Raw genomic sequence first — 16,839 nt, forward strand, 5'->3', positions numbered from 1 at the left:
CCAAACGCATCTGTTACTAATGCTGAATATTCACTTTCTTCATTTGCTGTGGAACTCCAGTTCTGCCAAGTGGTGGTATTAATTTAGCCTGAAGGACTATACCTGTGCTCCTATTTTCAGTCTCTCTCTCTCTCTCTCTCTCTCTTCTTTACATCCTTCAACCTGTCTGCAGGCACCGTCGGCACGGCGACCTGACTTGCTCCGTTACCATGGTTTCCTCCACTAGCACAGTCTCCTGTGGTCCTCTCGCTATATCTAACTGGACACAGTTACTCGAGGAACTGCCAACTGGCAGAGGAAATAATTACATAAGCACATGACCGTCGAAAAAAAGGTCCACTTTGAAGTAATGCTGCTGAAGGGAACTAATGGATGAAAGCCATGAATTGTGGTTGCTAATAACATTTCTCGGTCTCTCCATCTCCGTCTCTGCCGCTCCGTTCTTTGTTGTCTGGTCTACTTGAACTAAATGGCCTGTGTTAAAACGCGGCATCCCCCGATGGAACTTTCATTATCATGCGAGATCGTATTTTACAGCAGGTGTTTGAGTAGAGTCTCCAAATGAAGTTCTCCTGGAGTAGCACCCTGGTGTCAAATGCAATTAAAATCAAGCCTCCGTGTCACCAAATAATGCTGCCATGGTGACGGGCAGCTGTCCCGGAGCTGACTGAGCAGGCCCGTTCATGATGAGGTCCATGCACTGCACACTCTCCGCCAGATTCCCAGAGCTCCGAAAATGGAACGGTTGATGTATTATAGTCATTTTGGAGGGGAAGTCGAGCAGCCTCAGCAATGAGTTTCTAAATTGAGTTAACAAGCCCATCTGAAGATGAGTTTATGGGTCAGTGATAGGACGTGAGATGAAGCCCATGACCTGTTTATCGATTTTTTTCCCAGCGAAATGGCTGAAACGTGATCCTTTGTAAAGTAAGACAGTAAAGTAGCTCCTTGCTTTCATGCTTTAAAAATGATTTAAGCTCCAATGTAGCCTGCGGTTGTTTACCGGCCCATCTGGCCAAATGAAAGTCATTGTACAGCGAGTTTTCTAGATTGGCCGAGGCCTGACACCATTTTCAGGTGTGCCTTGTCTTCTGGATCCCTTACATCCCAGCGGAAGGTTGAAATGCACAATGAGGGAGGAATTATGGGTAAGGATTTGGGTCTTTGACCAAAGGGGAGGTAAGCATTTGATTATGCAGAAGTGGGGAGGATGATACCTATAATATGGATGTCATTACATTACTGGCAAGAACAATTTATCATAATTCTCCTGCATTATGGAACATTAGTTTAGTAATTCCTGTAAAATCAGTGTCGATTTGGCCTTCCTGCGTCCAGTCTAAGCACCTCTGCCATAAATCCAGCACTGTGGACCTTAATCTCTGAAAGTGTTCTTTCCAATGAACCATGCCAAGACGTCGATGCCCTTCTAGACCTGCTGTAACCATCTGCTCTTCCTGAACACTGATTCAAGCTTCTTGAATAGCAGTGTCAGCTTTTAAGTTTTTTGAAGGTTTGTTTTAGTAATAGTTTTTGTCTTTTTATAGAAATAGTCTAGAATTCAGTCTATATGTGTTAACATTTAACATAATGTGACAATTTAATGCGTAAAGCTCCTAAATTAACATTATCATACGCTATTGTAATGTCGAGACATTCTCACGCAGTTTGTAATTTGGTGAACTGGCGGCTAAATCGTAAGAGTTTGTATAATTTCCTTTGTTCATGTTTGTTTTTGAACCACCGACAGTTAAATTTAGAGGCCTTCATGCTTGTTTAAAAAAATATATATATATATGTTAACATAACGTTAACCTCCAGTTCACAATGGACTAATTCATATGATATCGCGACCATGTAAAATAGTTAAATTTTATCGAGAACGGATTTGTAATGTTGTGAATTCTTCATACTTTTGTTTTCCGTTATTGGTGTTTTATGGTGTTTTAAATTCATGTGTGCCTTGTGCGTTGGTTTGTCCAGATTTCAATTGTAATATTAAGTTTGTTGTGTATCGTATATTTAACTGATATTTATAGTATTTGGGTGAGTTTATGTGGCTTAAGTAGCCTGCTAGCAAAGCGCTTCAATTTAAGGATGTTCATTCATTGTTTGGCTTCAGCTTTTACAAACCAACATTACTGACTATAAGTGGATTATCTGAAACAATTGTAATATTTCTAGATTTGTATTTTTCTTCAAGAAAAAACAACAACAACAACAACATTATCACATTGTCCATTAATATATTGGAAAGTTTTAATTAAAAAATAAAAAGAATGATACACATTTTTCTTATTATCGTTGGTGAACATTTACGTCAGTTATTTCATTGATGTCAAAAGCTAAAAGGAAAGTTTAGACCAGTGGTCTAATGGAGTGTGCATGCCAAAAACAAATTTAATTGTTCGTATGAGTAGATAACATACAAAGTCAGTGCAGAGATGCGAATTCGCACCGGGGCGATGCGATTGCTGCAAATGCACGATATTCGCCTCAATTGCATCACCTTCAACTCGAGTGGGAAATTTGCATGACACGTTGTCGCTCAAGCTAATCAGAGAAGAGCTTTCTGACTTACTGATGAGTCCAGTTGTATCAGAAAATGGAGGAGAACATGGGCAAATTTTTTTATTCACGCGAGAAAACATCCCATGAGTAATCTAGTGCGAGTAACACAACGCAAATATTCTCTTTGCTTTTGGTGTGCACACACCATAACACAGGAAAGATAACAGCTCCAACCCTAATTAAACACACCTGAACAAGCTCATCGAGGCCTTCAGGAGTACTAGAAACTTCCTAGCAGGCGAGTTGGAGCTAAACCCTGAAACTGAGATTGAGACCACTGGTTTAGAAGGACAATTCAGGGTCGCCAAGCCTGCGGTTCGTAAAGATGATGATATACAGAATAAAGGAATAAAAATCTGTATGTTGTGTATGGAAGTGGTATGTTTTGAGTTTTGATCATTCAGCTAGGGTCATTCGGCTAGTTTTGACTGGCCATTGGTTTAGTTTTGTTACTCAGATCCTGACAGCTCTGCCTTGAACTCTTATCTTACTGTGCAGCCAGCACGCGTTATAGAGGTGCCTCAGGGAAACGAGTAAAATGGTTATTTATCTTTTCTATTGCACAGTCTGTTGTATTGTTTGCACTATTTGTACTTAGCAGTTAAGATCTGGAAATGTGTTTGGAAAGGTCAGGGTGGGTGTAAGGGGAGAGGTGAATAGAGGAAGTACGTCTGACGTATGGTGTGTTTATGATAAGTGGATAAATGGAAGGAAACATGGAACAATGTGAAGAGCAGACGGCATAGTCCGGCCTTTGTTTATCACTTTAATACGTGGTTTGTCGAACATGGATAGGCTCAGGAAAGACATACCTCTTTGGATGTTAACAGAAGACACGTAAAACATGTTCTCTGTCACTGTAAAATAACACTTCCCTGCTCGATTTTGTTAAACGCAGGCTAATCTTAGAATAAAAGTGTCACGCTTGATGCATATTTTATCTCCTCTCTAAACATATGTCAGGCAAGCCAGGCTCTTCTCTGCCAAGAACTGTGAAGTTGTTCCAGAACGCTGGTGTCAGCTCCAACCCACTCTTTTTGGCTCTGAAATTACCTTTGGAAAGCAATGTGTCCACTTACTCAGTTACACTAAATGTCATCACCACACACCATATCTGCTTTTTTTAGCTTACCTTTTTCTTTTCTGTGCATCTACCTCACCGTTCCCTGCACTTTTGTGATTCTTTGCTCTTTTGATTCATTTGAACAAGTTTTAAACATATCCAGGGACCATTTAGTTTTGTTTTTCTCATTACTTCCAAACCATTTGCACCATTCTGTCAGATCTGATTGGGGTGGTCCAGCATTAGTCTGGGTCAAATAGTGCCACCCTGTCCCTTATGTAGACGTCTCCCCAGAGCGAGCTGTCCGCTGGTCCCTGCTGACCATTTCTCCACTCCAGTGCCTCAGACCGGCTTTTATGTCATTAACGAGCAGGAAGTCGAGACACTCATTAACGAGGAATCAGCAAAGGGCTTGAGCATCGCCCCCTTTTAGAAGTTTTTAATTGCTTTAAGTGTAACGCGAGAGTTCAGCTCCCTGATTTTCAACATCGTTAGATAATGTTTTTTGCTTCCCTTTCCATGAATCAGTTGAAACCTCAGTACGAGCAACCTCTTTACTTGCTGTTTAGGATTATAATCTTGAGATTGCGATACTGTAATTGTGATGACAGATGCTGTTGGTCACTTCCAGATATTAAAAATCAGTGCTAACGCTAAGGGGCCGAGCGCTAAGTTTGGTGGTTATGCAAATAGTAGTGTCCTCCCTCTTAAATCAGTTCTAACTAAGAACCGATTCTTGTCAGAAACAGCTGGTCCCTTAAAACAAAACCACTGATTTAAATGAGAGAGGTGGTTATTTAGTTGTCTCGTGGTGTGTTGAGCTAATTACAGTGGTTGGAAATGAAGGAAAAGAGAGAAAATGTGGATGTTGACTGAGAAGTATCCCCTATTTTGTTCGATGCTTCTCATAAACATCCGTGTATATCTCCTTGCAAACAGACAAAACCATTCCAACACTTCTGCGTGTTAAGCAAGCTAACAGACTGGAGGTAAACAACCTCATTAACCGAGTTGTCATTACAGCCGATCAGCACAATTCGCGACACACAGATAGCGCGGCTCCTCGTGGGGAAATTAGGAAGACTCTCGGGGTGGGTGCCTGGGCTGATACTGTTGTTCATTTGACTGTGCATTCAAGTGTGTATTTGCTGTAAGGGTGATCAACAACAATTAGCCCTAGCTCTATGGAATAGCAATGCTGAGGGTGATACTAAACAAAACCTATCGTCATTTTCAGGGCCTCTGTTACAAATCGGCATTACACTCTTAAAAATAAAGGTTCTTTATTAGCATTGATGGTTCCATGAAGAACATTTAACATCTCTTTCCATTCCAGTAAAGCTTCTTTACTGTGGAAAAAGGTTCTTAAAATGTTCTTCAAACTAAATTTTGGTTCTTTTATGACATTGTTTGTGAAACCCCCCTTTCTTTGGTTCAGTGGTTCCATGAAGGACCTTTAACACCCATGGAATTTTTCCATTTTCCAAAAGGTTCTTTAGGTTTTTTCAAATATTCCTCACACTAAAAAAAAAAACTGTGTTGTTTTAAGAACTGTTCATGGTTCTTTTGGAAATCAAAAATGGTTCTTCAATGGCGTCACTGAAGAGCCTCAGAACCTTTATTTTTAAGAGTATTGAAACATTCCACGACACAAAAGTTTAATTTAAAGTTAAAATATTCTTTAGATTAGATTAAAATGCTCTTCATAGTTTTAAGAATTATTCATTCAAAGGTTCTTTGGGCAACCAGAAATGGTTATCTTATGGTATACCTGTGGAAACCCCCTTTTAGAAAGTAAATTTTTAAGTGTTAGAAACTTTCCATTGCATAAAAGATTCTTTATATAAAAAAATTATAATAAAAACAAGCTCTTTAGATTTTTCAGCTGTTCTTCACACTAAGAAAAGAATATAAAGGACTGTTCACAGAAAGATTCTGTGGCGAACCAAAAATTTTTTTTCTGTGGTTAAAAGACCTAATAATATCATGCAGTTTGGACTGATGAGTGATCTGGATGCTGGGAGAACAGTCTGAGCCACACTGTCCCCTGGTGGTGAGATTCATTCATTGCAGTTTACTATGAAGAAGCCTGACTGAAGAAGCAAACGTCTGAGATGTCTATCCTCTATCTATCTATCTATCTATCTATCTATCTATCTATCTATCTATCTATCTATCTATCTATCTATCTATCTATCTATCCTTTTTAATTTCCCCAAAATGTAAAAAACATACAGCCTCACAGGTGACAAGCTCATTTTTTTGTTAGTAAAAGATATTATTCATTATTCTTTTTTTTTTCTGAAGTGAGAGCGAGAACTAGATAACAAAAACAGAAAAAAAGAAAATAGCTTTGAATTGAAAAGAATAAATGCTGCATTCAGGCAGGGAACTTCATGCATACTGTTGAGAAAACTCAATAATGTATAATCATTTTCATAAATGGTTCTTTGTGCTGTTCTTGTTGTCTTGGAAACATACTGGAAAAATGCCTCAGGTTGAAAAATCAGGATGTAAATCCCGTGGCAAAACATAGAAACAAATAGAGACATCATTAGCATTGCTTCTGATCCAACTAAGTAAAATTGATTAGTTTAACCCAAGCTAATGAATAAGAATGCGCATTTTATCAAATACAACTTCAGTCACAATTTAAGAGATACATTATTCGAATGTTTGGCGAAAGAGATGTGTTTTTAATCTAGATTTAAACAGAGAGAGTGTGTCTGAACCCCGGACAATATCAGGAAGGTTATTCCAGAGTTTGGGAGCCAAATGTGAAAAAGCTTTACCTCCTTTAGTGGACTTTGCTATCCTAGGAACTAGCAAAATTCCAGCGTTTTGTGACCGTAGGGACCGTGATGGATTGTAACGTGGTTACTAGGTACGCAGTTAGGTATGCAGGAGCTAAACCATTTAGGGCCTTATAGGTAAGTAGTGATAATTTTTTACTGATACGGAACTTAATAGGTAGCCAGTGCAGAGACTGTAAAATTGGGGTAATATGATCATATTTTCTTGACCTGGTAAGGACTCTAGCTGCTGCATTTTGGACTACCTGTAGCTTGTTTATTGACGAAGCAGGACAACCACCTAGAAGTGCATTACAATAGTCCAGTCTAGAGGTCATGAATGCATGAACTAGCTTTTCTGCATCAGAAACAGACAACATGTTTCATAGCTGTTGCTGTCCAGATTTTTGACTGTAGAGGAAGTAACAGTACATCCGTCTAGTTGCAGATTGTAACCTACAAGACTCTTTTTACTTTTTACTAATTCATATCTCGGTCTTATCCGAATTTAATTGGAGAAAATTATTTGTCATCCAATCTTTTACATTTTTAACACACTCTGTTAGCTTAGATAATTGAGAAGTTTCATCTGGTCTCGTTGAGATATATAGCTGAGTATCATCAGCATAACAGTGGAAGCTAATTCCGTATTTTCTAATAATATTACCAAGGGGCAACATGTATATTGAAAATAGAAGGGGACCTAGGACGGATCCTTGTGGCACTCCATATTTTACTGATGATAAATGAGATGACTCCCCATTTAAGTAAACAAAATGGTAGCGATCGGACAGGTAGGATCTAAACCATCTTAGAGCCTGTCCTTGAATACCTGTATAGTTTAATATAATATTGTGAATTCGCTTTTAGAATTTTTGGTTTTCATGTCAATTTAAGTTTTAGTCAAATTATTATTATTATGTGCTTTTGTTATTTAAAAAATATATATATATTTCTATTTTTATTTTTACTTATAGTCATTTTTGTACTTCAACTTATATAAGTTAGTTGCCAAGGCTATATTTCTTCTATATTTCTTAATTTATTTTTATTTTATTTTTTTTGGAGGGGCTGGTTTTGTTCCCCAACACTTTATTACCTTTGCTTTATTGAAAATACAAGCAGCCTATATGCTTTCTTATGAATATATAAGCTTTCTTATGCTGAAAATACAATAATTAGCAGCTGTACAGGTATGTAAATACCACAGAGGTATCTTTAGAACTTAAAAAAAAAAATTGATAATGTTAATTAATGTGTTCAAGTGTTGTTCAATAATTCACCTGTCAATAATTCGTAATACATGAATGTTATTAGGGTTGTAATTTAGTATCAGCATCCTGACAGCAGTTCTTTGTACTTCCAGCAGGGGGCTCTGATGTTGTGACTATACAGTAGGATATTGAAAGGATCGTGAAGTAAGGGCATGCAGTTTACAGTAACATTGTGCTCCCTGTAGCCCACATTAAACTCTCAGTAACATCAGCTCTGAGTGTGGCTAAACAGGCATTAGGCAGCGAGACACCATGCCTGGAATGGATGGCATGTCTCACACAATGTGCTCAGAATACACACATAAACGTCAGGGGCTGTATTGCAGTGCTTGGTTTCCATGTAATCAAACCCACCCAGTTTCCATCTCGCCACTTGTTTGCATTCATGCCGAAGCATGATTTATTTATCATCCCCACTAAGCTAACACCATGCATGTCGCGAACTCTGTGTCAATGCAATTTGTCTCTTTGTCTGTCCTTTCTAGTAAAACGGAGGTGGCGACCATTGAGATGGAGCTCCTGAGGGACTATCGCTTCGGGCAGCAGCAGCTGATTGAAATATGGGGCCATGCTTGTGCTATTGCTGTCACAAAGGTTTGTCTGACACGTGAACATGAATTACACTATAGCGTGAATCAGAATTCTAAATCTAATCTTGTATTCTATATACACGAGCATCACTGTAATTTACCCAACTCTCTGCATTTACCGCTCCCAGCATCTGTCTGCATTTGCAGAACTTCAATCCCCGTCAAAGAGACGAGGCCATGCTGCATTTGATGATGAAAACAGCGGGAAATCTTTGATCTCGCGGTTTCTGTAGAGGATTTGACCGCATCTGCTACTCTGGGGGTTTCTCATGTAAAGGGTTAAAAGAATGATCCAGAATAGCCAATCTGCCACTTTTGCTTCAAAAAAGACAACAACAACAAAAGATTTCGCATCGGTCTGTTAGTTGTAATTGTTAGATAAAAACTCAAGACTCAATTACAAAACATTATTGCCAGATAAAAATACATAAATTCGCAATAAGAGAAACAAAGTGACATGGGAGATTGTGAGAAGTTGTTAAGTAATATATTCACAATTTCTGAGAGACGGTTATAAGAACTCGTCGCAAATTTATTAGCAAAAAGTTGTAATTATGAGAAATAGTTGCAGTTCTGAGTAAAAGGTCATGTGCCAAGATAGTTTTTGAGATATAAATGTGGACATATGAGAAATAGTCACAATTTTAGGAAATGTTGCAATTATGAGTTTAAATTAAGAGTTCTTAAAAGAGTTGCAGTTGTGAAATATAAAGTCGCAAATTCTGTGATTTTGAGAAATAGCCACAATTCCAAGATATGTTGAACTATTCCGCAAAATTTAGCTTATTCTGAGAGAAAAGTTGCAGCCGTGAAAATGATGTAGTCATATTGTGAAGAATAGTCCGTTTTTGAGATATAAATTTACAGTTATGATAAATAATCGCAATTAAAAGAAATGCCATATTTTGGTCATAATTGTGAGAAATAGGTGCAGTTCTAAGAAAAAATTTGCAATTGCAAAATACAGTATATCGTAACACTTTATAAAACATATAAAGTCACAATTTCTGAGAAACGTTTAGAGCAATTACAAGCTATGTAACAGAAAGTCACAAGCTCTGAGAAAAAAAGCTGCAATTGTGAAATATGGAGCCACATTGTGATATAAAAAAGTCACACATTTTTTGAGATGGAACTGAGAGAGAAACAGGCTTCTACAAAAGGAATTTTTATTTTTTTTGAGGGTTATGTCGTATCTTGCCTTGAGCGCTAGAATCACCATCTGTCAGATTCATTCTCTTCCAAACCTGCACTTTGACTTTTCCTTAAAAATCCCTTGTGACAAATCCAATGCACCATCATCGAAGGTGTTGAAAGTCTTTCATCTGTGGCCGGCTGGCCTGCAGTCGGGCGGTCTCGGGGCCTGACGTCTCAGGGCGGCCTGAGGGCTGCGATAGAGCCAGGCCAACCCAAACCAGACTATTGCGGTCACTATTCCATCTGGATTCAGTCAGGCTGACAGGCAGCACAGGGCTTCTCTTGACCTACCTGAGAGTCGGTTAAAGCCCCAAATTGTTTCCTGATTTGGCTTGTGTGAATTTTCAACCCCTGTTAAAAGCGTTTTACAGACTGAACCTTCTGTCCCTCCAAGGCTTCTGGTCACCAGCAGCCACCACGGTTAGCATCAGTAAAACTTCCTGTGCTGTGACCTCTGTGAAGTCGCCACAAATTGCAGCTAAAGAAAACACACTGGCTGGTAGTTCTGAGACAAGCATTACATCAGCACACTTTTGTGAGTGTGTGTGTACAAGGGGGACAAAATCTTGGTTGTATTTTACCACACTGTGATTTCACAACCAAACTATCCACCGCAGTGGATGCCAAAATCCACATCATCTGTCTACCTCGGGGGGATAAGTGCTTTAGTGTTGAGCTACGTCAAGGCTGATGTCTGTGATCATTCCTTGGTTTAGATATTAGGAAGTTATTTTTATCGCCATGGCTCATTAAACGTTCTTTGTGTTTTGAGTGAGAAATACAGACTGACGTTATTCTCTCCTGCAACACTGTCTGTGATCTCTCTGTATTTTCTCATGACTACATAAAGCAGAAAATAAAAGAGTAAAATTAGAAATTAATATTAATTATTACTTTTTTAAATTTGAAAAATGCTAAATGTTTGCTTTCAAACCGTGTCCTTTTAATTTTTTTTTCAATTCTATTTTATTAATATTCTTTTTATTTATTTTTTTCATTTTTTTTTTACTCATTTGTAGTTATATTTCAGTTTTGAGTTTTTTGTTTGTAGAATTTTCTAGTTTTAGTACTTTCTGACCTGCCAGAGAACTGGCATCATTTGAAAATCAGTGCATTCTGGGAATAAAAAACATGATTGACTTTTTTTATAAAGATTTTTTCCAATTGCACATTTCTCTGTGTCCATTTCATAGTTCTGCATTTTCTTTATTTACTTTAATTTCCGTTTTATTTTTAATTTGTCTGTTCAGTTTAGTTGACAGTATTTGTTTGGTTTCCCACTATTATCATTATTTTATTTTTTATTTTTTAAAGAATTGTATGTAGTTATAATATTTTAGGGCTGTCAGACTGGTACCACCGTTATTATTATTACAATTTTCATTTATTTATTTTTTTGTCCAATTACAGTTTTTATTTTAATAAATTTTTTATTACATTTTCATTTAGTTTTCTTTAAAAATGCTGACACTGTGCCAGTCTGAGTAGCAAATAGTCAAGACCTTCTCTGGAGAGCTCATTTGCTGGAAGCATGGAAGTGAAATCCAGGGGTTCAGTGGCTCCGAACAGGAGCAGATCAGAGCAGCGGTCTCCAGAGTCCTGGCAGGAGCTGACACAACAGAGGATTCCAGCACAGCTGCAGCAGACCTGCAAAAGAAATGAACATTGCTTCCACTGGTTACAGCTCCCAGGAACACTCCATTCCATGTCAGTTTCCAGAGCAGAAGAAACAGATGGAACAGAGAGAAAAAAGAATGGATATTATTTCATACAACACGTACTCACATGAGCTTCATGTAAACCGATCATCCATATCTCAAGGCTGAACTTTCAGGAGTAATTCAGTTTACTGTGAATATGATTTTTAGCACTAGCAAGCCTTGAAATGCTGAGAAACAAATAACAGGCTACACAATTACCAGCAATACTGCTGAATAACACCACAAGCGATATCTTAAGTAAATTATTTTATTTATCATTATCACTAGCTAACTGGTTTTACTGTGCATTCTGGGAATTTCTTGGAAGTGAATATTGTAGTGCACTTGATTTTGACAATGGGACAGCCATAGAAAGGCTTTCCTGAGCAGTGGACTACTTTATCTAGGAAGTGTATTGAGACTCTTTTTGTTTCTCTGTAGTTTAAACTATGTCTATGCTGCTAGCTAACAGTGCAATAAAACTACATCACAACTATTAGTAGTGTTGCGAAAGCAATTTTGAAACTTAAGTGGATAACAAATTTGACAGAATATTTTGTTAAAATACTTAACTGAGCCTATTTACTGGTTTAGTGTTTGATTTATTGCATATTATTCTAATGGAACTCAAAATGTAATGGCTTGGTCTAACTCTGAAACAAATTTTCTTTCTGATGACATCGTCAAGTCCACTTAGCTTTAAGCTCTCCCCGCTTTTCAAATTCCAATTTTAGGAATTTTGAAAAACAGCTGAGCTACAGTCACAGTACTGAAAATAGTTAACAGCTTTGCTACTTTTAGTTAGTTACTCCCAAATACTGCCCATTATAATCAGCTTCACTGACAAGCACACTTTTTGCCAATAGGAACATTTCTTAATCATATTCCCCTAAAAATGACAAAAGATGAAGACAGACGTTAATTTTCCACACATTCCACTTTTGTTCCTCCGGCGTTGTGACTGAGACAACCATTGATGATATTGTAAACTCGCTAATGGAACATCCATGTCATCTGATAATTTCTCGTCGAAGTGCCATTAGCTTCATTAGCGTCTGGCTTCGTCTCTTTCTCAGAAGTCTGCGGTTGTGCCACGGTCCATTTTTCATTGCCGGTTAATTGGAGATGAATATAACATCATGCACATTACCTTAACTGTTGTTTTTACTCATTAGTCGGTTCATAACGTCATCTTTATGGTAAGATACTCATCAGGTGAATGAGTAACAAATATTCTTCCAAGTTTACGGCAAAGAATTTAAAATATATAAAGTCAACTAAGTATAGATGACTATTAGTAAAACATTTGTGGTTTGATTTCCCTAAAGAGTGTAACTAGCTCTGCGGTTCTATCAAAGCATTGCTGTTTGTTTATATTTCACAACTAGCCAGGCATAGCAACAGCTTAACCAATGGCATGCATTTGGGGTGTGGCTATCTGTTTGGCTGGCCAATAGCAGATGGAAAACTATTTGAAAACAATAAAACAAAATCTATAAACAAAAATAGAAAAACAATTGCTTTAAAGACTTAGTTTTGTGAGTGTGAAAAGCGCTGGTCAGGTTTAGAATCCTGTCAGAAAGTGTGTTATTTTAAGCTTGCATCATGTGGCAATGTCTCCACAGCTCTTTACTATTGTTGCAACTGTTGCTGGGTTATTGCAATAAACATTAATGCATATAGGACTGAAATGAGACATCTTCCTCCCTGTTTAACTGTCTCTCTCTCCATCATCTGTCTCTTTCCAGGCTTTTCCTTTGAGCTCCCTGAGTAAAAAGCAGCCCACCCTGCTGGTTGTTTGTGGTCCTGAGCAGAACGGCTCCATTGGTCTGGTGTGTGCCCGGCATCTGCGCATGTTTGTAAGTATAGAGCACTGTGCCGAAGAATTCAAATTCTCAGAATTCTAAGATTATATCTCGTAATTCTGACTTTTCTATGAATTCCGAGTTTAGTTTTTTTTTTTTCTTGCAATTGCAGATTTATATCTCACCGTGCAGAATTTTCTTCTCAGAATTGCGAGTTTATATCTTGCAATTATGACTTTATATCTCACAATTTTGAGTTATGTCCAAAAATGTCCAATTGTTTATCAGCAATGGGAGAAAATGTTAGATATGTCATATACAACTATGCCTAGCGGTTAGCGAATATGATCCAACACGTTGCAATTCAATCTTGGCTTATAAACATTTCCATTTCCTGATTTTATCAGTAAAAAAGAAAACAATGAGGAAAAAAGGATCCACTGTGCTCCTCTGTGATGCTAGATTTATGGAGCATTAGTATTCGTCTTATTAATAGACGTTCAGTCTGTTAAAGTTATCCTTTTTTTCGTTCTGATGGAGTGAAGTTTGGCCAGTCCAGATTTGGCCAGTTTACAATATGAGATTCTTGGAACTAATAAAGCAACTCTGAGGAGAGAAATACGAACAATAGAGGGTCATCACATGATGGCAGCTGTTTTATACATTCCCACTGTACATCTGCATGGATTCTTGTGTCCATACCAATGTTATGTAAGAAATACATTAAGATGCAGGATTGTAATGAACTTGACCGGCAAATTATCCAGAATGCATGCACCTTATCCTATCTCCTGAAAAATAAACTGAGACATGGTAAAAATTGGAAATGCGTTAATCTACCTCATCTCTCTTTAATGTAGGAATATGAGCCCACCATATTCTATCCCAAGCGCTCTCCTCAGAGTATGCACCAGGACTTCACTGTTCAGTGTGAGAAAATGGACATCCCTTTCCTGTCCTATCTTCCGACGGAGGTAGGTGTAAATCTTGAATAATGAAGCTCAGCCCACCAGCAGAGAGATGCCAATGTGATGTTCACTCTTCTGGACATCTGTCAATCCTAATCGAGTCCCGTCTGACCCCACAACCAGGTCCAGCTGTTAAATGACGCCTACAATCTGGTGATCGATGCCGTCCTGGGACCAGAAACCGAGCACAAGGAGGATAAAGAGCCCTACGCTGGGATGCTGGTGACTCTCAAACAGGTCAAAATACCCATCGTTAGCGTGGACGTGCCCTCAGGTATGTGCTCATTAAACACACAACCTGACGTTTCAGAGAAATTCTGCCCAACGAAAGAAAAAAAAAAAATGTTGCATTGAGTAAATACAGTAGCTACTTGCAAGGAAAAGAAACCAGGTTTTTTGTAAAAGGTCTCAATCTGTTCAGAGGTGGCTTTGAATATTTTTGTCATACTCAGTTTATCAAGACATAAAGATGCTCATTAGCATTCATCAGCAAACTCAAGAAAACTGCTAACAGAACAACCATATCAAATCTGAAGCATCTATTTTTAAACACTGAACATCATTTGTGTAACTCTTGACAGCTAAGCATTTGCACTGTAATGTCGGCTGCATTTGTTATACATAGCATCCTACAAAATGTTCAGTTTTACATGATTACTTACAACATTTAGTTGTTTGAGTGTGCAGTTTCATTAATTTGCAGTTTCCAATGGTCACAGTAGCGGCACAGAAATTACTTTGGCTTTAGCTAAAAGCTAGTAGCTGTGCTCGCTAATAGCTGCTAGTTAATAAATACTGTAGCTGGTTAATTAAATAATAGATAAAATCAAACTTGATGATACATTTGTACAAGTATGTAAAATGGTCAGAGAATAGTCACAGAATATTAAAAAAATTTAAGATTGTTGATACATTTTTGTAAATACTCAAAATAGTCGTCATATTATTGAAAAATGGATTGCTAACACGTTTGGGTCTAATAGCAACTAGCCACACAACGTCATAAAACTCAAAAATTAAAAATGAATAAAATGTTCATACATTTTTGTAAGTTTGCGAAATGGGTTACTAACACCTCCAAGGAGTTTCGACTGATGAAATCTGATTTTTGCAGCCAATTTTTCTGATAAATGAGCTGACCAGAGACCTTAATGTGCAAATGTGTCGCACTGGACCTGAAGTGTTTTCAAAGCAGACAAATGATCAAACCAAAGAAAACTCACAGCCATTATATCATCGGGAGACCATATATCAAAATTGCATCTGATGGCTGACGCATTGTAATTTTTGTGCTATCTTCCCACATGATGAATGATCTTCATGAGCCAGTTTTCCACATCTTATCTGGAAGAACATAGCTACATTACTGTGTTTCAGTTAATATCCAGTGGCTTGTGATGGTGAAAAAAAGGATTCACTTTTCCTGTCTCTCTTTCCTGAAGGTTGGGATGTTGACGAACCCGCCAAAGATGGGATAAATCCAGAAGTTCTAATTTCTCTGACAGCTCCCAAAAAGTGCGCAACAGGTTTCTCGGGAAACCATTTTCTGGCGGGACGATTCCTGCCCTATGACATTCAGAAAAAATTTGAACTCAATCTGCCAGAATTCCCCGGCACGGAATGTGTTATAGAACTATAGCCATTTATTATACAGACCTTTATTTTGAATAACAAGGATGTTTTTCCCCTTTCGTATTTTTTAGATTGTTCTGTGGCATTCATTTACTGACAAATATGACTAGATACTTTGAATAGATAAGGTAAGTTTTCTTTGGAAGCTTGTTTCTGTTACGGAATGAGAATATACAAAAGATAATTGCAAATGAATCTCACAAATCTGACTTTTTTTATTTTCTGAGTATATAATCTCTGAGATATAATGAGATATAATCTATATCTCACAATCTGGCAATATAAACTCGCAATACAGAAGGGAATTTTTCTTTTTTTTTTTGTTTTGAGTTTACATCACGCACTTCTGACTCTGACTCACGTTTGTGAATTGTGACTTTTCTTCTCAGAATTGTTACTTTATATCTCACAATTGCGAGTTATAATCTCACAATTGTGTTTTTATATCTCGCGATTCTCAAGCTTTCTCAGAATAACTTCTAAAAAGTCTAAATGTTTAGATAAAAAGTCACAATTGCCTTTATTATTATTTATTTGTTTTACCTTGTGACAGAAACAAGCTTTCAGTCCCAAGAGATGGGTTTAGAATTATTTATTAAATTTTGCTAATTTTTTCTTAACTGTTGAGTTCTCAAAATCACTATTTTTTTTAATACATTGGTCTTTTTAATGTTAGATAAATTCAAGTGCATTACCCTGAATGTGCCTCCAGTCTAATGTGCACAACACATACAAACCCAATGCTTTCCCGCTGGACTTTTACTCCAATTACAAATGTATTCATCTGTACTTTTTTGGAAAGGTTTACAGTATAAAATAACCCCAGGCTGACAGACATATATGTAAATCATTTAGTTTTTACTATGCATTACTCAGTGTACATGTGTTTTCTTAGTTCTTATAGGTCGAATGAATAAATGATCTATGTAAAAACCGAGTTTATTCATTTAGATGTCAAAGTTGGGTGTTTGAAGAAATACTGGATCTTGAAAACCCACGGATGTTATTATTTAGCCAAACCTTGGAAAATGTGCTCCATGAGCCAATATTTGGGAACAAGAGGTAGCTACAATATTCTTTAGACCATACAGTATATTATTTCTTCCCAGAGATTTATTCAAAAGTCAGGGAAAGACGTGGGTGATATAAAGGAATGTTTCTGTCTAAAGCAACAGTTACAGTGTGGACAGGATTCATCGCTAATGCATTATAGGCCATTTCAGGACATTGTGCAAACTCATATTCAT

General features: G+C 37.4%; 1 protein-coding gene across 1 annotated transcript in view; it reads left to right on the forward strand.

Moving 5' to 3' along the window:
* The window catches only part of LOC113064914 (yjeF N-terminal domain-containing protein 3-like), a 31,082-nt gene extending 14,564 nt beyond the window's left edge, over positions 1–16,518 (forward strand). The window contains exons 2-6 of the mRNA XM_026235923.1: positions 8,186–8,294; positions 12,936–13,046; positions 13,853–13,966; positions 14,084–14,234; positions 15,403–16,518. Coding sequence (XP_026091708.1) covers positions 8,186–8,294; positions 12,936–13,046; positions 13,853–13,966; positions 14,084–14,234; positions 15,403–15,599 — 682 coding nt within the window. The 3' untranslated portion in view covers positions 15,600–16,518. The remainder of the gene's footprint in view (positions 1–8,185; positions 8,295–12,935; positions 13,047–13,852; positions 13,967–14,083; positions 14,235–15,402) is intronic.
* The last annotated feature ends 321 nt before the right edge of the window (positions 16,519–16,839 follow it).

The sequence above is a fragment of the Carassius auratus genome, chromosome 47, assembly GCF_003368295.1.
Source record: "Carassius auratus strain Wakin chromosome 47, ASM336829v1, whole genome shotgun sequence".
NCBI classification, from domain to species: domain Eukaryota; kingdom Metazoa; phylum Chordata; class Actinopteri; order Cypriniformes; family Cyprinidae; genus Carassius; species Carassius auratus.